General features: G+C 45.0%; 1 protein-coding gene across 23 annotated transcripts in view; it reads right to left on the minus strand.

Moving 5' to 3' along the window:
• Thrb (thyroid hormone receptor beta) overlaps positions 1 to 26,658 on the minus strand; it is a 337,850-nt gene that overhangs the window by 50,623 nt on the left and 260,569 nt on the right. For all 23 annotated transcript variants that reach the window (XM_038348812.1, XM_038348824.1, XM_038348806.1 and 20 more), the window contains one exon: positions 6,969 to 7,229. In XM_038348812.1, coding sequence (XP_038204740.1) covers positions 6,969 to 7,229 — 261 coding nt within the window. The remainder of the gene's footprint in view (positions 1 to 6,968; positions 7,230 to 26,658) is intronic.

The raw sequence follows: 26,658 nt of genomic DNA on the forward strand, positions 1-26,658 counted from the left end.
CAGTGTCACAGGGTGTGCTTCGGCGTCTATTCCCCTCCACCCACAGTAGAGCTGACTCAGGTTAATGTGTGCTTAGCAGTTACTCTCCCGAATGTTTGCCACTCCCGATACCCACACTACTCATGGGCTTCCCAAGCCTCATCAGAGGAGCCAAGCTCTGTCTACCAATCAGTTTCTGTAACATCATCCAAGATCTTATTTCTATAATAAAAAAAGTTTCCATTTTTTTTCAGGTAATAAAATGGAGATCAGAAAGGCAAGTGTCTGGTCAAAGCTTAATAGGTGCTGAAGTAGGAACGCGTGCCTAGGCTGTGCAGTCAGATGCATACAGGAACTCACCGTCTCTGTCATTGTGGCTGGGGCCCCCTGTACCTGTGCCTCATGTCATGTGAGTCTTCTGCTGTGCCAGGTTCTTTGCTTAGGATCCCAGGATGGGGTAACCTCAGAGAGACCTGGTACTTGCGATCAGAATGTCTGAATTGGATCCCAGTTCCACTAACTTCACATACTCGGTGATTCTTTTTTCATGAAAGGTTTAAAAATTTTAAAAGTCTTGCTAAAATATTTGGATTGCTGTTAAGAACTCTGTCCCTGATGCTCCGCTGGGCTTGATTCATCCTTTCATCTCAGTTTCTTGTGTTCTGCAGGGTGACTGGAGGTCAGACAGGGTAATGGATACCAGAAGAGCCCCAAGGTTAGAAGATTATTTATATCCCGAGGACACTAACAATTATTCAATCTCTATTAAATTCTAGAAATTATATTAAGGGCTTTACTCATACTCTCCTTTATCTATATAGAAATGCGAAGGGTCAGTCAATCACATTACCTTATTTTGAGGATCAGAGAGGCTCAAAGATCCACTCTGAACTTGTGAGTTAGAAAACAAGAAGTCAACGTAAGACATCTTATTAAAAGCATACTCATCTAAGACATCATCTAAGATTGTCACTATTGGGAAGATCTTTGAACACACTTGTATGTAGAATTAATATCAGCGCCATTGTTCCTGCATGCCTTTCTCCCCAAAGGTAGCTCTGGAAATAAGTTTGCTGTGCCACTGAGAACTGGTCCCTATACATATTAGTTCAACTAACCAGACTTCCAAAGCCATAAGTGGGGTCATACTGGGAATGTGTGCTACATTTTTATTTAGGGAAAGCACATTTCCAAAATAAGCCTTCCATTTTTCTAATAGATGTCTTAGATACACTTTGATTTTCCTGAAAATGCCCTTATGGATGGGAAGATTTAGATCACTTCCAATTTATTAGCCACAGGACCAAAGTGCAAAGAGTCAAGCATTCAGACCTCGTGTGTGTCTGAGGGTCGGGGTGATCTAAAGAAGGACAGAGTGATCAGGTCTGCCTTTCTCCATATCATAGATGCAGCCATGCTGACCTTGGAAAGCCCACAGTGGAAGCATCGATGGCTCTGTGCTGCATCTCAATGAGAATTGAAATTGGACGGACCTGAATCCTGACTTTCTGATGTTTTCCTTCCTTCCACATTACCATTGCTAGTTTATTATTACTTCCTCCCATGCTAGCTGGTACCTTGCCCTTCCTTTCTAGTTCTGTCTGCCGCTATTTGTTTACTTACAGAGTCTCTCTCCTGCCTTTGAAGTAAGAAAACACACGACTATCTAGTGCATGCCAGACATTCGCAGTGAGCCCTTATTATCATGTTAAGCAGTCATGTTCCTCTACTTGCATCGCTGCTGTAGTCCATGGGACTAAGGGCCATGATCTCTGGTGAGCAGCGCACAGTGGAGGACAGAGAGTGATAGAGCAGCTGGGACCCGGGGAAGGGCTCCAGCTGTGCAATCCCTCACCTTCTCAATAAGGTTCACATGACGATGTCCTTGTGTTTGTAAAGCCAAGGTTGACCACTGAGAGGGTGAATGTCTGTCTCAAAGGACCGCAAAGCACACAGCGGCTTGCATTTATGTCTCTGACTCTCAGGGCACTTTGTTATCCTGGCGAATGAGAGCTTTACATCATTTTAAAGCATTATCGCCAATCTGAGCGACCTGTTCTTTCCGAAGATCATGGATTAATAGTCTTCCCCTTTGCTGAAATAAGATGTTATTTAAATTTTATTATTTAAAAATTACCTTATATTGTCTAAGCTTTGGGGGGATGATTTAATAAATGATATTTTAGCTACAAGAAAGAATAATCTATTGCCAATAAATGTCAGTATTCAGCAGAACAGTTTAATGGCAAGGGGAAGTGCTGATGATCTATTGCTAAGGATTAAAAGTTGGTTACAAATGATGTATGTGCCTTGGATGACCCAAGTATATAGAAAAGAAAGGACTGGAATGTGGGAGAAACTGGAATAGTGTTTATCCTTGGTAATTTAGAAAACAATATTTGTAATTTTATAATTTACTGAAATTTTTTTTTTTTGTTTTCAAGACAGGGTTTCTCTGTAGCTTTGGAGCCTGTCCTGGAACTAGCTCTTGTAGACCAGGCTGGCCTCGAACTCATAGAGATCTGCCTGCCTCTGCCTCCCAAGTACTGGGATTAAAGGCGTGTGCCACCATCACCCGGCTTGTACTGAAATTTTTATTCCTCATCCCCCCATAAAGCCACATGGAGCATTTAGAACGAAAGAAAATGATGCATTAAAATTTTTCTAACTCTTCTCTCCTTCCTGGGAATCTAAGATTCCCCTGTTTTTCCATCATGATGGTGTGGTTTCACAGAGAAATTTTAGTGGTATATTAGACTGCTGCTGTCCTCCCAGTAGTGCCCAGGGAGGTGGCTCAAGCCAGACGATCATCCCAACAGCCCTGATGCTTCCTTCCAGAAAGTTCCTGGCTATTATGGAGGCCCTATTTCATGGGTTTAGTGTGCTGAAGTCCGGTTCGAGTGAGTCACTTGCCGATCTGCCACCAACATTCTGGGCTTCCTGAACTCTGTGGTTCCCAACAGAAGTTTAGGGATCTATCACCCAGTGGAGTGTCACTAAGGTGGAGTGAGTGAGTAGACGGTCAGGCCCAAAGTGTCCCCAAGATTGCCAGCTGGCTCCTAGGGCAGCAGAGAAAGGAGGCACAGACTTATTCCCGAGTGCCCACTAGGTGGCAGGCCCCTTCCTGCCCAGAGTCCTATGAGTATCTCAAAGACTTGGGGACATGCTGATCTAAAGCATCACTAAAAGGGACCACTGAAACACCGATTCTAGGGTCCATTCCACCTCTAGTTACTCCAATGCAAAGCTCCAACTACTGCCTCACATTGTTCTCTCTCCTTCCCTCTAGAGTTCCTTTTAGTAAAAGTCTCACTATGTAGTCCCAGCTGGCCTCGAACTCACACCTTCTGGGTGTGCTGGGGCTTCAGCATGAGCCATCACACACAGCTTAGACTCTCATCTCTAATAACTGGAACTACTGTTAGTGTCATTCTCTGGCACGCACACTCCGAGCACAAATCAACTTGGATTCTGGGAAGAGAGGCGGTGGCACAGTCTCTGATGTGGAATGCGAGGGGACTCCAGGACTGTGTAACCCACCAGGTAATTTTGCTTAGCATGAGCGCAGCTAATAAAGCACACAGACGCACTGTGTAAAATATGAGGTAGAAACCCCAACTCGGCTAAGACTATGACACATATAAGTCAATGATTCTCAAATGATTTGAAGGAAGAGTCTTTAGAAAACCCCACCCATTGTAGACCAATACATTCCTTTCCTTGCTTAAGACTTTGGCCCAGTTCTGGCCACATGTGGCTGGTCAGGCAAGTCTGACAGCACCAAACTGGTCCTGTGCCTGGCCCAGCGAGAGGCAGCAATGGCTGATGCATCTGGGCTGTGGATGATGATGAGGAGCTTGGCAAGTTTCTGAACTCGTTCTCCTTGCATCAGCAGAGAGCGGCAATGATCAGTTTGCAGCCCACAAACCACGCGTGAAAGAATTCTGGTCTAGCTTTGAGAGATTGCTGCTGACTTGGGGACAGGCTTATTTGGCAGCCTCGAGTGGCCCATTTTTTGTTTTGTATTGCTGAACCACAAGTTAACTTTTGTATATGGGTCAAGGTCATTTGGCTCTTATCAATTACATCTGGGATGTTTGGGAAGAGGTTAATCAAATGTCCTTTTGGCTCAAATGCTCTTTTGTCCTTCTTAGACATCAAGCATAATGCCCTGAACACAGTGGGCCCTGCATAAACACTAGAAGACAAATGTATACAAGAGCAGGCAAGGGCAGCAGGTACTTTATGGGTGGTAGCAGCCAGGAAGTAAATGCCCAATATGAATGGCTATCAGCCAACACTTCTTTATAGACTCTATAGACATAGCAGATCAATGGAGACAATGGAGAAGAAACAACTCCCAAGGGGAATGTAGGTATCACTCACCAGTGTGGAAATATATTAGGGAAATTGAGTTCAGTAGATTCTTGGGTTTTGTGACTCAGGCCACTTGGGTCTCATTTCTGTGCTGATAATCAGGACACTGTTTTACATCCAGGTCAAAGTGAACTCTGGTGGTATCTCTGGAAACCTCACAAGGTTTGCCTCTGCTGTTTTTCTTTCAACACCAGAATAGTGAAGATGCACTTGAATGATTTATCGGAAGATCTGGGCTTCATAAAACAGGCCACCCACCCATCCTCGTCTGTTCAACTCCTCTAGCCCCATTCCTTGCTATGCTATCCAGGGAATCTAAGAGACTTAGGATGTAGAGCCGGTAATAAAGACCACTAGGAAAATGGTGGCTGCTCTTTAATGTGAACTACAAGCAAGGTACCAAGTGAAATGCTTAAGTACCTCATCTTACGTACTTTTGTCAACGTAACATTTGTATAAGTTGGCTCTAAACATACAGTGGGAATGCTGGTATTCTAGTCCAAATGTGTCAGTCTTAGCCACTGTACTGTGGAGTCTTCAACCCAAAGACTGTAACTTGTCTGTTCATCTTTTCTTTTTGGACGGTGTCTCATATTTAGCTTCAGCCTCAGGTGAGGCAGGAACCTCAGCATCCTATGCGCCGGAACTCCCACCCCCTCTTACTCTCAAGGCATTTTTAACAAACTGAAAGGCTAATGTTTAGAACTCAACAATATCTAAGAACAAAATTCCTCATAATAGAGACAGCGCTCTGTGAATGAATGAACTTGGGTACCACTTGTGAATGAGTCAACTTCGGTTCGGGTCCTTAAATCATGAGGATGTTGGCTATATACCAAAGACAGGCAAATTTTTACTGCGACCTATAAAATCTGGAGATACAATCTTCTTATAAATCTAAGTTGTAGTTCAAGTAAATATGCACATGCACACCCACTGACACCATGCACACCCATTCACACGTGGAGGCTCACCTGCTTTACATCCTGACCTCTTTGGAAAAAAAAATCGTATTTTGTCATTTTTCTAAATATCCTTTTCAAAACGTCAAAGTCTCTCCTAGAAATGTCTGCACAAACAAGATTGTAGCAATGGCTATATCAATGGTCATATTAAGGTGGACGGGAGGAATTCCACAAGGTCCCACCCCTAGACGAGGAACTACAGGCAACTAATGACTGCTGGGAGAAAGGGAATTCACCTTTCCTAAGTACAAGCCCGTTACTGGTTGGTTGTCTAGTGCAGAGCTGTCAGGCCTGAAACAATGTGTACGCAAACACCAAAAACAGACCTAGCAGGTTGTATTTTTATATTTATACATACATGTACATACATACACATGTATGTCACAATAATAACCAAAGAATAAGGAGCTATCAACCTGAGAGTGAGGGGAAGATGCCTGGGAGGGACTGCAGGGAAGGAAAGGAGCGGGAGGCGGTGTAATTCTATTTCAATTTAAAACATTAAAAAAAACCCTTTCAACTTCTAAATAATTAACACAGAAGTTCAAGTATCACCTTTCAAAAGGAACAAGGTGTTCCCTCCTGCGCTCCAGTCAGAGCTGAGGGCACCATCTTTGGATAATGTGTTCCAACGGAGAACATCTGTCTCAGAAACTGGATCTTTCTGAGTGAAACCAGACGTTACGGAGGCTCTAAAGTGTTTCCAGAAAATCAGAAGGACCCGGGTTCTTACTCGTGAATGATAAGTGGAACTGTGGCTTACGTTTAAGACAGGGCAGCGGCTATGCGTTTTCACGGCTTGCCTATCACTACGCAGCCATACGTTGTTATTTGATGGTGAGATTTTTCAGTTTCCAAATAGGCAACTTAAACTTTACTGCAAGTAAAGCCAAAGCCAAGCATGATAATTCTGAACTGGGAAAGAACGGGCAGTTACGAGAACTTGAACACTTATAGACACAGGCTGCTTTAAGAAGCAAAGATTTTTGGGTAACCCTAAGACCATAACGCGATCAGCATGGAAGACATCTGTCAGGTGGGGTGGCCTGAGGTGAAGAGCAGCTAAGTCTTATGTGATCAGGAATCTGGGCTGCTTCAGCTGGTTTTGTTTCCCTCTTGAGATGACTACCTCCTCCCTTATGAGGTGACAACCGTCTAATACCCTAATCTTCTCTCCAGGACAGGGACACAGGATTTACTGACCACGAGAAATGTTCAAATCTCCCTGGCAAGCAAGAATCGTCTATGTAGGTTAAAGGCAGGCATCAAAAATCCCTTTAGCTACTGGTGTAATTGACAAGAAACATATGGATATACATATACTCAGACACACACCATAAAACAAGCAGTTATAAATGTAGCAATGCCTGTGTCCACTCAGATACAAGTAGAATTAAAGATCAAATTAACACCATGTTTGCTCCTTAAAGAACTAAAAAGAATCTCTCCCCCAGTGTTGTGGTATGGAATGAAGTGCTGGCCTTTGGACCCCACTTGTTTATTTACACTTAAAAGAAAATTAGAGGATGAAGACAACAGGAAGGATCAGCCAGGGAAACACTGACTGGAGGTGTGTGAAGAAATGGAGGAGGAACACAGTCGTGGAAGAGATGCCCGTGTGGCCACGGTCTGGTAGGAAGAGGTTACCTTTGCATTTCCTCTCTTCGGTCTGGAAGGTCTGGGCACTGGAGACGCTCTGATCGTTCACATCCTCGGGATCCAGATGGAATATAGAACTTGTCCACGTGGCCTGGATGAGGTGTGGGGATGTCTGCTCGTTCTTCAGTGCGCCGCGCCTCTCTGCATGGCTCTTCCTGTGCAGGCAGGCTTCGGACATTCCTACCAGCTTCCAGTCCTGCCCTCGTTCTGGACAGGGCTTCTGCTTGTCCCAGGCTGGAAGGCCATTTTCTGGTGGGAGGGAAGTGAAAACAGGAGATAATGGGCTGTAGCCATTGTCAAGGTTTTGTTGAGATTTTGTGTTTTGGAAGCCAGTTGCTGCTCAGTCCTTTCTGGCTGACCCTGTTCACATGCACCTCCACTATGGTGTCAGGACATGCCGAGGCCATTAGCCCTGGACACAGAGCCACTGAAGCTGGATTGCCTGTTGGAGTAACCAGTGGATGCTCCCTGCCATTTCTCCAGCTCCTCCATGGCAAGGTTCTCCTAGTCTCAGCACTACAGTAGCGGCCCAAGAGTCAGCTGAAACCAGTTTATATCACTGCTTAGGTGACTATTTGGGGTTTTAAGAGTCAGGGCTGGCCATGACCTTAGGTCAGATCCTTAGGATATGACACATCCCAGATGCAGCCTTGTTTGACTTGGGGTTTATCACAGACTGACCCGAGGGATATTGCGTCACTTAAGTTGGGCACACTCGAATGGCCCACATAACGAGACCAACAAGCTGTTCTTACCATTTTCTGCCCTGATGGCAAAGCTAAGGAAACAGGAAGGAGCCAACATCAAAACTCAACACAAAGCAGCAACAACCCCCAAGTCTAAATCCAGATATTTCACATGGAAGTTTTGTATTTTTTAATGGAGGCCCAAACTGGTCATGGAATCACATAGAAGGGGGCAGGTCATGCTTTCTGTGTGTGGCAAATTAAGAGCCCTACAGATAGAAGGATAGTCCTGATCTCTTAGGCTGGGTACAAGCTCACTAATGTTTTACTGTTTTTGAGTTCAGTCTATGGGGTCTGTAGGCCTGTTCTCTAGAATGGGCAAAAATGGAATAATATAATAAATCTCTAACTGAGAAGCATCTTCTCTACTGACAATTTTCACCGTATTCAGTGTCTCTACTATATAGGAAGGTAAAGTAGATGGCAAAAATAATAAGAATATACATTCATACATGACATACTACACACACACTCATATGCACACCACACACACCACACACTACTCACACTCACACACACACTACACATGCACACACCACACACTCCTCAACTCTCACATACTACAATGCACATACCACACACACACCACACACTCACACACCATAATGCACACACCACACATACAGACCACACACTCACATAAATACACATGCATACACCACACACTCACACACTCATATGCACACCACACACTCCTCACACTTACACACACACTACACATGCACACACCACAGATACACACTATATACTCACACACTCACATGCACACCACACACTCATATGCACACCACACACTCATATGCACACCATATGCACTCACTCACATATACACACAGTCACCCACATACCACCTACATACACTTAAATGCATGCACACCACACATACACACATGCACATACCCATACACACACAAACTACAGGTATACACACCAGGTCAGTGTCGCCTCACTGGGGTACATCCCTACTGGGTGAGTTTTCTTTTATGCTGAAACCAAAAGACCACAGTTGAATCCTTGGTGTTTACAGAGACCAATCCATCCAGCTTGTGCTTTGGCACGGGGATTTCAAGTGACATTTCCATGTGTTTAATAAAAGAGCAGCACTCTCCTGGAAGCTACCAGAACCTTAAGCTGAGGCTGTCTGGATGGATGGTTTATCTGGAAGCGTCAGCTGTCAGAGTCACTTTTGAGTCTCATGTTCTCATACCCATGTACACATGCATGCTCAAACTTCCAATCCACAGTGTAGGAACCTGAACAGGACTTTCTCTCCCTCCCTCCCTCCCTCCCTCCCTCCCTCCCTCCTTCCCTCTCTCCCTCCCTTCCTCCCTCCCTCCTTCCCTCCTTCCTTCTTTTTGAAAAAGATTTATGGATTTATCTTACTTTTGTGTGCCTCTCTCTCTCTCTCTCTCTCTCTCTCTCTCTCTCTCTCTCTGTGTGTGTGTGTGTGTGAGAGAGAGAGAGAGAGAGAGAGAGAGAGGCAGGCGAGCGTGCATGTAAATGGCCTCAGCAGACTTAGAGAGGGAGCTGTGAGCTGCCTGATGTGGGAACCAAACTTGTGTCTTTGGGAAGAGCAGGAGGGAGCACTCTGAACTGCTCAGCTGTCTCTCCAGCCCCAGCACAGTAAACGGAAGTGCTCTGGCTTGCAGTGCATCCTGTAGAAGAATCCCACTGTGTGCTGGGTTTTGAATTGTACTGGTTGCTCTGAAACAGGGAAAGGCGCTGGGACTGCGTGAGCCATCACATTGGGCAGATTAAGCAAACACGGTGCTTTCTTCTCAGGGTTTGTAAGGTGCTATGCACTGCGTGGTGAATCAACGCTTCCACTTTCCAAGCATGCCCACCACAGGTGCAATTACAGGCATTCATTTTCATTGTCCATTGAAAGGGAAAAAACAGGCAGAGATCTCTGAGATTGTATTGCGTTTCAAACTAGACATCTGGGTAGAGTTCACTCAGAAACCTGTTATCCATGAGGGGTTAAGTTTCCTGTGAACTAATTACTAAGTGGCTGAACACAAAGGCTAATCATGGGCCTGGAGAGACTCTCTTTACTCCCACAGACTCAAGAAGGCTCACCCACACATGGTTCTGCTACCCCAACTTGAGTTTTAGAGAGTAAATTCCCTAGCAAATGGTACCCTGTAAAGCTCAATTTAAAGAACAGTAAATTTCTCTAAGGGTTCTGTGAGGCTTCTGATGTATGATCTTTTTGCACTAATTTTTAAAAGTTGGTGGCAATTTCCCAGCCCTAAGAAAAAAACTGCAGAAATCGGGTGGTTGCTATTCCTTATTGAATCTGGGTCTCAGGTGAAAGATGTCTAAGGGCCGTGCATCCAACGGGACATTTTGGGTCAAAGCAGAGCCCATTAGAGCTTGTTCTGCATGTCCTTTGGGCCAGAAAGAGGGGGTTTCTTCTAGCGAGGCTGGCTATATTTGGGGCAAGGTAAGCGATAGGATTGGCTTCCACTCTCCTAAGAGAAACACTTGAGATGGTTTGGGTAAAGGGCTCCATTCACAGCAGGCATTTACAAGTTCATAATTGCAGTCTGCAATTACATTAGAAATAAAGATATTCAGTTGCTTAATTGGCAAGTTTATGGGATACACACTGCTGGGAAAACTGGAGACCGAGAAACCCTGGCTGGGTCATGGGAAAGTGCAATAGGAATTTCCCTAAAGAGAATACTTGATTCTTATCCACTCAAGAGCAGGGGAGTACATGCAATTCTCACTCCAGTCTCAAGGGAAGATGGGACACCCACAGTGCCAGGTCAATAAATTTTATTCAGTGATGAGGAATACAAGTTCTATATACATGCAGCTGGCAAAATGCCTCTGAGATTATTTTCCTATTACTATATCCTGCAACCGTACCCTTTCACTCCCCCAAAGTTTATAGCAACGGATTATTCCTTTTTAGAGGAATTAGCATTCGAAAGAGCCAGTCAGTGACTCCCAACCCTTGGCACCTGTCAGAATCCCCACAGGAGCAAATCACAGCTTTGAAGACCTGACGTTTTAAACTGGGCCAGGGCCTCAGCATGCACAAATCTGCTAAGTTCTTCAGGTGACTGAAATGCCCAACAGAACCTGAGATCCAAAGGCCCACGATAAATTTAAGGTAATAAAACAAATTATTGGCATTTCGGGAATCTCAAGATCTATGCTTCACACAGTCTCAATGCTTGGTTTTGTATTTGTCAAGCTGACACACCTAGTGTCACTTGGGAAGAAGGAACCTCAACGAAGAAATGCCTTTTTCAAACTGGTCTGTTGCCAGGTCTGTGGAAGATTGTCTCGCTTGATGAATGATGCGGGAGCTCACTGTGGGCATCACTATCTCTAGGGAGGCAGGCCACGCTGTATAAGAAACCAGCTGAGCATGAGCCAGTCGGCGGGCCAGCAAGCAGCATCCCCGCCATTGTTTCTGCTTGAGTTCCTGGCCTGACTTCCCTCAATAATAGACGATAGCCTGGATGTGAGGTATAATAGACCCTTCTGTCCCTCTGCTACGGTTGGGTCTACTGAGCAAAGCCCTGGACACTGGGCGCTGGTTGGATATTGTCTTGAAGACTGCAGGTATTGGATGCAAGTAAGTGTTTACTCAAAGAGATGGTTTTGAGCTTTATCTGGAACATTCTGCACATAGTGGTAGAAATCAGTTGTTTTTTTTAAAAGCCTAGGGATGTAACTCAGTTGGTAGAGTGTGTACCTAGCACACAAAATACCTGGGTTCAATTCCTAGAACCACAATTACTAGATATAGTAGCACATATCTCAGCAAGATGGAGGCAAGAGAATAAGGATGTCAATGATTGGCTACACAGAGAGTCAGAGGCCGATCAGGCCCGCATGAGACTCTGTCTCAAAAAAGGGAGGGGTCAGTTCTTTGCTTAGCATTCATAAGGACACCCATTTGAGTGCAAAAAGAGAGGATCCTAAAAATAATATCTCACTATTCACATGATCTAAGGCATTTGTTCTTAAATGATATCTAGCTTTTAACATGAAATACTACACAAAAGAGTTAGCCAATTTAATTGGTCAGTTATGGTACAAATTAATAGATGGAATAAAAGATAGCAACTATATGGGACATGTGAACTAACACTGGAGCAACATGGACCTGGTTGTCTCAAGGGAATTTAGACTCAAATCATTGAGTCTGCATTTCATGACTGTCATCTAATGGCTTCGAGTGCCATAATACTGACCTACATGGTCTTTAGCAACAAAGAAGAGAACACAGACCTCGAAAGCTTAACCACCTTCATCCTTTCTCTGGACACTGTACTCAAGCTGATAGAAAATCAATCTGTCTGTCAAGGAAGGAAAATTTTTCTAAAATATTCCAGTACTTCAGGACACAAAAGGCAGTTGATATCTTAGAAAGGAATAAAGTAAAGGAGACAAGATGACCAAATGGCCAGAAGGGTCATCCGAGTAGCTGGGGTTTCCTATTGTTCGTTCTGAAAGTGTTTAGCTGTATTAAGAGGCCAGCAGTGTCAGGCTGTGTATACAAATAACACGATCTGAAAACCCCGGCTGTGTGGAACTGTTCTGGGAATATCAGACTACTGGCTTATTTTTCTATGATTTATTTTTACTTTACTGTGTTTGAGTGTGTGTGTATAGGAGTTGTGCCATGTGTAGGGGCATGCCAAGTGTGGGCGTGTATCACATGTGTGAGGGTAACCGTGGAGGCCAGAAGGGGGCATCCAATTACCTGGAGCCAGAGTTACTGGCAGTTAGGAGCTGCCTGACACTGGTGCTGGAACCCAACTAGGGTCTCTGGTAGAGAGGAGTAAGTGCTCTTAACCACCTTTCTGTGGTGCTCGAGCCCCCAGGACCGCTCCCCACCTTTCCTGCCAAGGCCCCTCATGCTGATTTACTCTTCCATGACCTTGCTTCTTGGTGTATTTTCTCCTCCAGCCACAGAAGCTAACATAGGAACCCAGCTCTTCAGAGTCTTTGCAAAAGTTCTTCACTAGGCCTGCAAGCCCTTTGCCAATTCTTCTACAGCCAGTTCCTTTCACAGAGACATTACTGAGAGAACTTTCCTGACCAGTTCTCCAACCATTTTCTATTTTAGATCTTATTTCATTCTCTAGAACTTCTTTGTCTGCTCTCAGTAGATCAAACACTATGGAAGCAGAGTCAGCATTGCCAGGATGCCTGCTTGTGTTGAGCCCCAAGGGGAGATCCTCACACATGGTAAGGTGCTTGACGAACTTAGCCAGGAGGGATGTGAACCCGGATCACATAAGCAGGCACCAAGACTAGAAAGTGACAAGGATATATATGACAGGCCAGGCTCCATACCCAGGTCTCCTGACTCTAAAGCCAGGCTTATGTAGCTGTGCTAAAACTGTTTTCAGGCTTAGAAACCTCAGCTTGCTCTAGAATTCTTTCAAAGGAATGCTTCTTCCTTCATATTTCTGATATCTCCAAAAGAGAAGTTTATCAGACAGGAGAAAACAAAAGCAGAAGAAAAAAGAAAGGAAGGAAGGAAAGAAGGAAGGAAGGAAGGAAGGAAGGAGGAAGCAATGGAAAAAGGGAAAAAAGGTTACTTTTGCAAATTCAGAGATGTGGCTGTATCCTATTTAAGAAATCAGTATTGAGTGAATACATAAAGTCTTGGCCGTGTCCACTGGCTTCCATGTTTCTGTTCTTGCAGTCTAGGTAGAATATCATGGCAGCAGGAGTTTGTACTACAGGAGCTTCATAGTTGGCAGAAAAATAGGCACACAGACAGAGACTAGGGACCCCAAAGCCATCACCAGGGATTTACATTCTCCAACAATCCCTACTTCTTAACTTTTGCTATTTCTTCCATCAATGAAGAAACACATTCAACACGTCAGGGCCCTTGAAACAGTGCCCGATGAGTTAAAAGCCCTTCATTTATGCAACCCAATCATCTTCTTTCCCTTCCATTATACTCCCAACTTCAACTAAGCTTGACTTTCAAAGTTCACCCCTGGAAAAAAGCAGCTGGGTCAATAACATCATGGCACCATGTCAGTAGCCTAAGCATTGTCTCGAAGACCAGATTTCTAGCTGCTACCAGAGACATCACGAGAGACAGTGTGATGAAGAGCCCCTCTACCATTATAAATTTTGGGGCTCAGATAACAGTGGTGAAGGTGGAGCGTGACTCTTATACAGTCTTGAAGTAGATCTCTTTCTAAGATTAGCTGAAGTACTCTCCCACCGTCCTGACTTCCCTGACCCTTTCTTCCCACCCCTCATTCCATTTGCTACCTTCTGTCCGTGATCCCATTTACATACCTGTGTATATCGCCCTGAGTTTTTGATGCTGCTGTAATACACATGGTCTAGTATAATGTCCTAAGTGCTACTTAATGCCCCTCCCTAACAAGTTGGGTACTGGTTGCTTGTCTAGCCTCTGTGATAAAATTACCTGCCTGAAAACAACTCCAGGTAGGAAAGTTGTTGCATGCCCCAGACATACAGTCCACTGTGGTACAGACATGGCAGCAGGCCTGGAAGGTGGCTGGCCACACTGCATCCTGAGGATGCATAGGATGAATGGGAAGCAGAGGCAGGCTAGAAACCCTCAGGGACTATCTGCAGTGACCCACTTCTTCTGGTGAGACTCCATTTGCTAATGTTTCTACAACCTTCCAAAGCAGCACCACCAGCAGGGGATCAGGTGTTCAAACACACCCCGGAGAGGGACATTTTCATCCAAATCACAATGCTTTGCAAAGAGAAAGTCTTTCCTCAGCAAATTCCTGCCTTCTTATTCAAAGCTGTTGGGCTATCTCAGGGGACTCATCACTCAGGCCCCCTTTTATTATTTTTATACATTGAACTATACATTTTCCCCACTCCCCTTCCTTTCTCCCCTCTCCCTTTCTACCCTCCCCCTGACCCCCTTGCTCCCAATTTACTCAGGAGATCTTGCCTTTTTCTTCTCCCAAGTGGATCCATGTATGTCTCTCTTAGGGTCCTCTTTGTTGTCTAGGTTCTCTGGGATTGTGGCCTGTAGGCTAATATCTGCTTACGAGAGAGTACATACTATATTTGTCTTTCTGGGTCTGGGTTACTTCACTCAGTGTGTTTTTTTCTAGTTCTGTCCATTTGCTTGCAAATTTTAAGAAGTCATTATTTTTTACTGCTGAGTAGTATATCACACCTGTCAGAACGGCCAAGATAAAAAATACTGATGACAGCTTATGTTGGAGAGGATGTGGGGTAAGAGGAAAACTCTTCCATTGCTGGTGGGAGTGTAAATTTGTACAGCCACTTTGGAAATCAGTACAGCGAAAAATTATGAATCAGTCTATCTCAAGACCCGGCAGTACCACTTTTGGGCATATACCCAAAGAATGTTCAATCATATCAGAAGGACACGTGTTTAACTAAGTTCATAGCAGCATTATTCATAATAGCCAGAACCTGGGAAAGACCTAGATGCCCCCGCAACCAAAGAATGGATAAGGAAAATGTGGTACATCTACACAATGGAGTAGTACTCAGAGAGTCTCTAGTGATCTTCATCTGCCCAGTGAAAAGGAAAGCTGCTTACAGTATAGGATTGTGGGCCCCTGCTGGTCAAAGGTCACACTCTGGCTTTGTCATATATGGGATGTGATTTGGGGAAGACTGTTCCACATCTTTGCATCTCTTTCCTGAATATCCACAATACTTGCTGATGACTCTTCTAGGCAAGACAACACCTTGCTGTGTCCTCTGTGATTATGCCAATGGCACATGCTTGTCTCCTCTGACTGGATTCTACCCCACGTCCCTGTCTGTCAGCCTTAACATGACATCACCCCCATTCAAATTGGAAATAGCTGAACATAACAAAGAGAGCGCCAAATACCCTTGAGGTTGAACGGAGTACATATGCTTCCCTAACCCAGCAGTTCATATTCACTGCGCTATAACATGCTCGACACAGGGCAGTCAGCCTCACCGATGGGCATCCAAGCTCTAGAACAAGGCAGCTGGGCCGTGAACAGATGCAGCTATGGAGACTCAAACAGCTCTGGGAAACCTGAGACATGAAGGCATCTGGGTCATCAAGATGGCTCCATTCTCGGCATCCGTCTTCCAGGAACACTGCCTAAAGCTCAGGCTTAGCTCATTGGCCGTACCTAGACCTGCGTCTGGGGAAGATGTCCACAGGGGACACCAGGGCGAGGCTGCTTAAGGTGCAGCTGTTAGTCAGCTCCATCTGGGTTAAGTGGGCAGGCCATTGGAAGGTTCTGGTGTTTCTCGGGGTTTTGGGATCCATATGACGTGGGTCTGCCTGGCTTGGGGATCTGATACTCTCACAGAGACATACATGCAGGCACGCTGCATCAATGCACATGAAATAAAAATGTTAAAATAACCACCAAATATTTACTATTTGGCAAACTAATAAAGTACAAGTTTGGTTATTACAGGAGTACCTGCTGCATACCATAGCAGGCGCCCATCACCTCGTCTAATGTAAACATCTGTACCAAGAAACCAGACCAACTAGATCTCATTTCAACCAGTGATGTGGGAGTCCCCTCTGTGTGCTGTGATTACCATTAATGAATAAAGAAACTGCCTTGGCCTGTTGATAGGTCAGAACTTAGGCGGGGAAGATGGAACTGAATGCTGGGAGGAAGAAGGGAGAGTCAGAGAGATGCCATGGAGCCACCAGAGATAGACGTGCTGAAATTTTGCTGGTAAGCCACTGTCACGTGGCAATACACAGATTAATAGAAATGGGTTAAATTAAGATGTAAGAGTTAGCCAATAAGAAGCTAGAGCTAATGGGCCAGGCAGTGATTTAATTAATACAGTTTCTGTGTGGTTATTTTGGTTCTTGGCGGCTGGGATGAACAAGCTGCTCCCTGCAACAAACCAGTAAACAAGCACACACAGCAAGTAGGAAATCTGCTGATTTCTATGTTTCTGTTTAGAATGTATTATTATGAGGAATTCTCTTATGTGGCTTCCTGAGCTCCTGGGATTTTGGCTTGCTTATCTAGCCTGGAGCTGGGTACATGAATGAATTCCCATTGCCTGATCAGAATCAATCTAAGGCCCATAGCTTCCCACATCTTCTCCTCGTCTATAGCCTGGAGGGAAACAGTAGTGAAAGAACCCCCTGCATTTGCTTTGCCCTGCTGATGCTTATCTTTTCCTAGTCCCCACACAGCTTCCAGCAAATCTTTCTTTCTTCACATCCTTCCCACTCCAAGGGCTAAGTGTCTGCTGTCAGTTCAAGATCTAGAGCAGAGGTCTCCAAAACAATGAAAAGAAGCCAGGAAGAAAATTACTGAAAATTTAAAATGAAGTAACCTCACTGAGAGCTTCTGTTCATGTGTGGGATGAAGGGATGGACAGATGGAAGGCCAGGGTGACAGTGACGTGTTCAAGATGCTCCGACTAGGGCGTGCCCATCTCAAGGACAGCTTTAATGCCTCTCTCCCACAAGACTTTGGCAGTGAGGCCCTTGCTCAGCAAAACCAGTCTTTGCACAGGCTGGCAGCCTTGTGCCCATTGCCATGTGTCTGTCTTGCCAGCACCTGCCTATTAATTTCTCTCTAGTTAAGCCTGGGCTTCTTTCTCCAGGTGGACATGGGAATTTGAGCTTCCTGTCACAGAACTGTTAACCTGTTTCACACGCAGGGATTCCCAGTGCATTGCGGGTGAGACGGGAGCCCTTGAGAGACAGATCTTTCTTGGGGATAGTGGCTCCCACTCCCCTGTTTTGGCTACTGATTCTGTAAAAGGGTTGATTGGAAGAAAACAATCTTGGAGGGTATAAAGACCTCCAATAACTATTCCAAAGCCAGCAACTGCAAGCATAGTTTCCCAGAAAGTGAAAGTAACCAACATTAAAAAACAAAACAAAAATGTGTTTTGGGCATTTACGTGGATGTCTTAATCTATTTCTAGCACACAGTATTAAATACAACTAAAAAACAAAACCATAAAAGATGTGTTTAGAGGTGGCCAAACTGCCTTCACTGGAGAGGCAACATGGTGGTGACTAGGCTCACAGTAGCACCCGGGAGTGCCTTAACTAGAAGCAGCTGAGTGCGCGCACTGATCAGAGGCTCTGGAAGCAGCTGAGTGCGCGCACTGATCAGAGGCTATGGAAGCAGACAAAGCACACTCCCTGGAGGACACACTGGCCACTCCTCAGGAGTGGCTGCTGGCTTTTCCATAATTCATACCAGATTCGAGCAGCCAACTCTCAGGTTAGATGACTCAAACTTTGCGGAAACCACACCGAAGACCACGGGGCTTCTATTTAGTGGATTAGAAAGGCTCCCATTGCTGCAGGAACCTTCCTATTCGAGAGCCTCCCAAGTTCCCACAAGGGGCAGCTGTTTGCTGACTGCAGGGTTGGGTTTCGCTTGTGCTCTTGTTTAGAGCACAGATTTTATTCTTGTTGACAGTCTGAACCCACACTGCAGACTGGCCCTGTTTTATGTTCCCAAATGTGAACTATCTTTTTCAAAAGGAGGAAATGAATGTGCATCTATTTTAACCTTAGGAACTAGGAGTTGGGTATAATTTACAGATAAATCATAAACTTTGAGACTTAGGATTTTTCAAATAAAAGGCAAAATAGTACTCTTGGGTGAGCAGAGCAATTTTTTATTTCCCACAGTAAGAGGAGCTAGCTCACTGGGTGGCAGTGAAACGCAGGTAATACTTTTATGTATTACATGCAAGGGGTAAAAATACAGACAGACTATATATGGTGCAGGGCTGGTAAAATGACCTGAGCTCAACCCCGGAGACCACAGAGGACAAGAAGAGAATCCTGCAAGTTGTCCTCTGACCTCCATATGCACAAGGGGCACGAACATGCTCTGCACCCCTAAACATACATGCTCATGCACACGCTAAACAAACAAGTAAATATAAAACTGTTAAAACACATAACTATAAAATACAAATGTAAAATCTTTTCACACACATTAACTGTCAACAGATAATTCTATGAGATATCATTGTCTTTACACACACATGTTAATTGTATAACAGGTAGCTCGATAAGCTGTCTTTGTCTTTACACACACACACATATGCACACACGCACATACACGTGTTAACTGTATAACAGATAGCTTTATATGCTTTCTTTGTCTTTATACACACACACATTCTGATAACATAATTCTATAAGCTTTTTACAAACACCCATTTTAATTGTATAACAGATAGGTCTATAAGCTGTTTTTGTCTTTACACACACACACACATTACCTGATAACAGAAATTTCTACAAGCTGTCTTCACACACACCCATATTTTAATTGTATAATAGGTAGGTCTATAAGCTGTCTTTGTCTTTATACACACACACACACACACACACACACACACATTTTAACTATGTAACAGCTATATAAGCTGTTTTTGTCCTTACACACACGCACGTGTTAATTGTTAACAGACAGTTCTGTAAACTGTCCCTGCTTTGGGTTTTCTTAGGCTCTCACTATAATTTGCCTTAAAAGATCCATGCCAGTGAAGTGATTTCCTTCCTTTGGGGCCAGTTTGACCTGGGAAAGTTTGGGCTTTGCTCCTGTGAGGTTCAGCGGCTCCCAGACATTAGGGACATCTGCCTTAGTCCCCTTAATAGCTGGCAAGCAGTATTCTGAGGACTTTGGGGAGCAGAGACTTGGGGAGCACCTTTCAATTCCTCCAAACACTATGGGATGCATCAAAATGCATTTGATGAAATGGACCGTAGTAGTGAGATACAAATACCTCTGGGTATCTAGTGTCCCCAGGGTAAGCTGGTTTAGCACCTGCCTTCACGGGTCCTGTCCCAACTACAGAGACAGAAGCGAGATGACTGGTGTGGTGGCATGGACCTGCAATTCCATCCTCGAGCGATGGAGTCAGGAGGGCTAGGAGGTCAAGGCCAGCTGGGGCTATGAACCTCGCGAGCGTTCATGGGTGCGGATGGGAAGAACTGCTTGGCGCTAGCCATTCTGCGATGCTGCCACGGTGCCGGAACAGGAGGAAAAGCAGGCAGGCCTCCTACCTTCTTCGTATCTTTTTAGTTTTGTCTTCAACTTTGCAATGACTTAAAATAGAGCCTGGCGCCAGAGAGGGGTCCCTTTGCAACCAGCTTCCTCTCAGTGAGGGCTAGGTGTCCCTTAAGGTCTGTCAACCTGCAAGGGTGGAAAGCGTCTAAGGTATGTGCCACCTGGGGACCTGCTCCATCATCACAGAGCCTGTGAGATAGTAACTGTCTGAACTGATGACTTAGAAATGGCCTCTGGTCCCAGAAGTTTCCACACAAAGCAGGGCTAATTTGGTAAATAAGTAGCTACCTAATCTCAACTTCGGTGGAACATAGAATTTACTAGATAAGGATAAGATCTGTGATTTCCTGCTCAGGACCCTGAGGGGACAGAAGCATCTGAAACATTGCAGGTTGAGGAAATTATATCCTGAAAACCAAAAGGGGTGGGGAACATCCTGTGCTTCTGGTTCCTAAACAATTAGTTGGTAAATTTAATTCATGAAATGAGAAACTCAAAGCGTCAAGATTTCGGATTATAATTTCATCTTTTCTTGGCAGTAGGTAAAATTTTCCTCTCTAAAGACACTCAACACGGTCACAGAAGCAATAGCTTCCATATATGCCTCTTACGTGCCAGGCATCCACTCTGAATACCTTTTATTTTATCTTTATAAAGATGTATTATATTGAAATATTATTACTTTCTTGAAGCTAATGGGGCACAGAGAGGGTTAGATAACTTACCTAAGGTCACACAGTGGATAATGACAGAATGAAGACCCAGACCTAAGTTGGTGTAGCCAATCAAACTGCGTCTTCCCTTTTGATGGGTAGCTAATAGTCAGTGACTTAAGACAGGCACCTGCCCCCGAATTCCAAGGATTGAAAGGATTGACATAAAGGAAGCTCACAGAAGAGGTCATGTCCTTGTTCATTGTCACCTGATGTCAGCTGGATCTGAGCGTCAGCACTGTGATCTCTTACTTGGAAACAATATGCATTTTCGATGCAGAACAAAGTTTTATGATCAGGTCCAACACGGATGGGAACTGTGACGTTTTCACTCATTCTCAAACACTAAGGGTTGTTTTTCTAACACTCCCTCTTTCCTTCCAGAAGTTCAGTGTTTGCAACGGTTCTGCCTCCAGGTGGCCAAAAGCTTGGGAAGCAAGCAAGCAAGCAAGCAAGCAAGCAAGCAAGCAAGCAAGCAAACAAAAACAACCAAGGAACCAAGAGAACGAGGCACTGATTTGCTTTTGAATTCCTCGTTTGGGGTTTTAGGAAACTTGACAATAATTTAGGTTTGACAAAAGGGTAATTTCATTCTGTGTTCAGGACAGTGAGAGTGGCTCACAGCAGGCCTTGTGTGGCTGGACGTGGCAGTCAGGGTTAGCTGTGCAGGTCTACTGTGAGTGCACCAGAGAGGTGCCCAAGGGTGAACAACACCTGCAAGCCACCTTCTCCACCTGCCCCCTCGTGACCTTCCATAGGTGAGGCAGCAAGGAGCAGAACAGTGCCTGGACTCCTCCTCCAGATGGGGTAAGGGACAGATGGCAAAGGGACCTGCCTTTAATTACAACAAGGTGGCTCTTAATAGGAATATCACTTTGAAAGAAGGGGCAGTCATTTCCTAAGGTAACGCCTCTTCAGAAAAGATGCTCAAAGCCCTTGATAAACATGTATGAAGATTTCACACTGAAACGTGTCATTTGTACAGTCTGTACATACTGACTACATAAAAGCACACTCTGAATGCCAGATTGAAGTCAGGGGCCTTTCTTCAGATATGTACTAAGAACGTACTGTCTGATGGACAGGCTTCTAACGCCAGCATCTACTGAAGAGACTACTGGTGCCTAGACATTTGAAAGGCCTGAGGATTGGGAGTTCAAGGCAAAGCTACAAAGGAAAACAAAGTGCTACAGTTTAAGGTTCCTGTAAGGTGGAAGGAGTGGACCAGTTCCTGGCAGTTATCCTGATTTCTACAAGGGCACCATGGTATATGAGCCCACATGCATGCACAAAATGAAATAAATAATAAAATTAGAAATCACAAGACCTCAAAAATTAAGGTAACAAATATTTCCAGCTTTATGAAATTCTAGCCTGAGATAGTAGCTGGAAGAAGAGCCAGACCCTGCCCTTCAGTAATTACCCCATTGTTTCTCTGGCACATGTCCGCATATAGCAGAGAGAAAGGAACAACCAACACCGTATCACTAAAGCACCCTGATCTCACCATGGCATGCTTTTCCTACACATTCAGAATGATGTGGCTCACGGAATGTGTTGTACTACGACTCAAACTGGCTGTACCTATCATCCTGGGCAGCCTGGAAGCCTGATCCCAGTGGCCTCAATTCTAGGATATGTTTGCCTGAAGGATGAGAAGATGGGGAAGGAGAAGAAACTCCTGAATGCTGATGCCATCCCAGAATAAAATGTCTTTCTGGAAGGATGTCCCTGTAAGAACATTTGGTGAGTTCTAACACATCGGCTCAAAAAGAGGCATAGAGACCCAAGTTCCCATGGGCACTTGCCTCTTGGTAGGTTCCTATCTAGTTTTTTTTTAAATTTTATATTCATTGATGTTTTTCCATGGATGTTTGGTCCCCTGGAACTGGAGTTATAGACAGTTGTGAGTTGCCATGTGGGTGTTGGGAATTGAACCCAGGTCTTTTGGAAGAGGAGTCAGTGCTCTTAACCACTGAACCATCTCTCCTGCTTCTCTTATCCAGCTTTTGACCCCCTAGAAATCATTTGTGGTGTTTGGAGACAGTTAATGTAGTCATAACTAGGATGGCGGTGTCTGTGTGTATTGATAATTAGGGTGGGCAGGCCAGGAAGGAAGAGAAACCATAGGCAAAGCTGAGATATGAATGGATTTCTACTGTTCTAACTTAAAATACCTTTACTCTGACCTGGCATCTGGCACTGGAGTGTCTGGCCTATTTCTGCTAAGGGTTCATCTCCACCAACTGACATGTCCTACTTTGAGACAGGAGACTGGTGGAATTAATGTACACAGAAGTGTGAATAATTGATAGGTTTGATGCTAGTGGAAACACTTGTACTTTAATCAATATAGTGATTTTTGTGATTAACGTAAGTCTGGGACTTTTAGTGAAGACATAATAATTTGGCCACTTAATTTGAATGGATAGAAAATATGGAGAAACTTATACAAGGGATTTCTCATTTAAAAATGTTTAATTTACATAGATACAATTTGGGCATGGTGTCAGTGAACTACAATCATGAATGCCCTTTTCCCATAAGCATGGGTATTTATCACATTACTTTCCAGCAGCTGAAGAGTAAGTATAGTGCTTGTCCAGCGTCCTTTTCATTTCCTCTCATTGCAGGCTCTTATTTGTAAGGTTTGAGAAGATGGCAGCACTTCCTCGGGTGCTGCATGAAAAGGCCTTACAAGCTGAGAATGTTTGGGAAGCCCCTGTGTTGTTTGGTTGCAGCTGTGGGGGTGTTGAATGAACCATATGGCTCAACAACCCACGTGGGAGTTTATTAGGGAAGGGCGGGGTAAGAGGGGGCTGTGTCCGTCCAGAAGACAGCAAAGGAACGTACTTAAAAGGGAAAGCTTGCACATGCAAAGCTGCACGTTGCACGCAACGCATGATGTAGCCATGCATGCAATACATGACGTAGTGACATCCTGTCCCAGGGCCCCTGGGCTGGCTAAGGGTTTACCTGAATGCCAGTAGGCTTCGGGGTAGAGGGTAGGGGGTGGGGCAAGTCTAATGGTGGACTCCTAACACCACGTTATACCATGGACATTAAGGGTGGAGGGTGGAAGTGACTAGATGAAAACGTGTCAAACAGAGTGGGGAGGGGAGGGGAGGAGGAGCAGAAGGAGGAGAACAAGGAAGAGCAGGAAGAATCAGAAAGAGGAGGAGCAAGAACAGGAAGAGGAGCATTAGGAGGGGGCGGAGCAAGGACAGGAAGAGGAGCATTAGGAGGGGCGGAGCAAGGACAGGAAGAGGGAGGGAGCATCAGGAGGAGGTGCAGGAGGCAGATGAACAGGAGGAGGAGAGAAACTGATTAGTAAAGGTGTAGATGGAATTACCAGTGGTAGACTGGTTTCTGGTCAGGGCCTATCCTCTTGCCCTTTATTTGTGGCACATGAAACCCTCTTGAGAAGATCTGAGGCTTGATAGGACCAGGAAGCAAAAAAAAAAAAAAAAATTCTTAATCTTGGAAATCTGGGCTTCAACCAAGATGTCTACGAAGGAAACATGCCTGACACTCTATGCTTGTGTTGTCCTTTCTACCACATCTGGGGACCCATGTCAGCATTCAGGCAAAATTCTTAGTCACCCTAGGTACTAGCATTTCTGGGGTCCCATGATGCACATGGCACCATTAGCGTTCAGGCAAATTGCCTAGTTACCCTAGGGCCTTCCTGCCTAAGTAATCTATGCGTATGTATGGCATGGCACTGAACAACCTTTAAAAAAAACGGAGACATGCCCACCGCATGCTCTGCCTCCCCATGTTCAGACAGTCATATGCACTGCGTCTTTCTTTTTTCTTTATTAGTAAAAACCGTAAAGTGTGTTTCGTTGTCTTATCTTGTCTGCTCTCTCACACGGTAACATCACTTGGAAAAGCATGAACCCACCAGAACAAGCTGTCCTGCCTGAAGCCAGGTTAGCCAAACTCAGCTTGTCAGAAGTTCCTAAATTCTGCAAGAAAGGACTGGATAAGAACCACACAGAGAAAGATAATTATCACATGTACTCACTCATAAGTGGTTTTTAAAAATAAAGCAAAGAAAACCAACCCACAAATCACAATCCCAGAGAACCCAGACAACAATGAGGACCCTAAGAGAGACATACATGGATCTAATCTACATGGGAAGAAGAAAAAGACAAGATCTCCTGAGTAAATTGGGAGCATGGGGACCTTGGGAGAGGGTTGAAGGGGAGGGGAGAGGAAGGGAGGGGAGCAGAGAAAAATGTAGAGCTCAGTTAAAAAAAAAAAAGAACCACACACAGAAATCCTGGCATACAGAAGGAGGCACAGTGGAGTCAGCTGTACTGTGGCAGCTGCCGCAGAGGCTCACAGACACTCCAGTCATAGGTGTTCAGGGTGATTTTAGCACAAATATCACACAGTAATTTCAGAATTCATGGACACCCCTCAAGGATCAGGCCTGGGAAGGACACCCACGTCTGCGTTGTTGGGAATCCTTTATTTCTTGGACTATGGAGTGGGCTGGCAAGGAGCGGATGGGCGCCGCTGGGGCACGTTAGGTATCTCGCTCGCTGCTGTGTCAAGCGACAGCTGCTTGTTTCCTTAATCTTCCTTGGTGGATCAGTTCCCTTGGCCTGTGCACAGGGACGTGGCAAGGTCATGATGAAGATTTTGTCACTTTTGCTCCCTGTTTTCCAGCCACGGTGCTGAGTACAGCATTCCATTTGTTTACCCTGCTAATACCCAGATGTATCTTAGCTATCTACCATTCATACAGGAAGAAGCTGAGCAGTGAGAAAGGACAAGTGGCTCGCCCAAGGTCACAGCTGGGCCCTGACCTCAGGTTTGTGTCCTTAGCCCCCCTGTTTGTTGCTTTTGGGGTCAGCAAGAGTTAGGGGGCATATAAAAAAGACTGGCGTAGGGCAGACTAGAATCAGGGCGGTATATATTTTTTCTGGGTAAGGACGCGCTATCCTTGTTATCTGCTTCCTCACCCTCCATGCTATTCCGCGTCTAACATAAAACATAAATGAAGAGAGACAAGAGAGAATAGAAATCAGAAAAGACAAAAGCAAGAGTGAAACGGGAAGACGATCAACATAAAGGTCTTCTATCCTATTGGGAAACACAGGCAACAGGACAGTGAAGGCTGAGAGACAAGGAGGCCAGATGTGAGGGCTGCCCCAGGTGGGGCCCAGGAGAAGGACCTCCGAGAGCAGGCAGGCTGCCTGGCTGCTGGGCTGTTAACCTTGCACGCCCTTGCTGACTTACTGGCATGCAGGAAGGTAGGTGCAGCCTGGCTGCTGTCTTCTAGGAAGCCACGGAGCATCTCTGAAAACCCTTACTCATCTGTCAGGGAGAGAAGAGCCAGGTAACGGCCACCAGTCTGGAGGAGGACTCTCCACTTTGATATTCCGCCGAGACTGAAGGAGTTTTTGTTTGTGGCAGGAAACAACATGTTTTAAGTCTGCGAGTTAGAATCCTCCACGGGCATAATAAACATTCTCGAACAATAGGAACCCTTGAAATGTTTTCTGCTTGGCCTCGCCATCTCATGGGTACATTGGTAAAAACAGCTTATTCTGTCTAGAATCTCTAGGGCTAAACCTCTCTTCCTAGTATAGGGCTGAAAAGAAAAAAGATTCATGCAATTGTAGAGCAGGCCGTGGGGAGGGGGCTCGGGAATCATGGGCAGCGCGAGCATTCATTGTGTTCCACTGGTGGCGAGCGCTGTCCACCCTCCCCTTCTGGTCTGGCTCCTTGCCTTTTGTCTTATCCAGTGCTTTTCCCCGGGGGCTTTCATGGAGGAGGTGCTTAACGCATGTTTATGGACGACTGAAGGATGTTTCCGACAGAAGTCTAAGACGCATTCTGCCCTTTCCTCCAATCAGGAAGAGGAGACCAAGAGCTTAAGTAATGTGTTCAAGACACAAGGCTAATAGTAAAGATGTGTGTGTGCCTCCAACTCCAGATGTAGTTCTGGCTCCTTCGAAAGGGCAGGAACAATGATCACACTGGTCCTATGTAGAAATGCTGGCTCTATCTGGGGAAGGATCCGATAGCTGAAACTATATTATTATTCATTTTTCACGAGACTATTTCTGTGTTATAAAGACTAAGTCCTTTGACACTTCCATAATACTGGCCCCTTGAGACACAGACTCATAATCAAAATTTGTATACTCCACATTTTGTGGCAAAA

This window comes from Arvicola amphibius, chromosome 12 (genome assembly GCF_903992535.2).
Source record: "Arvicola amphibius chromosome 12, mArvAmp1.2, whole genome shotgun sequence".
NCBI lineage: Eukaryota > Metazoa > Chordata > Mammalia > Rodentia > Cricetidae > Arvicola > Arvicola amphibius.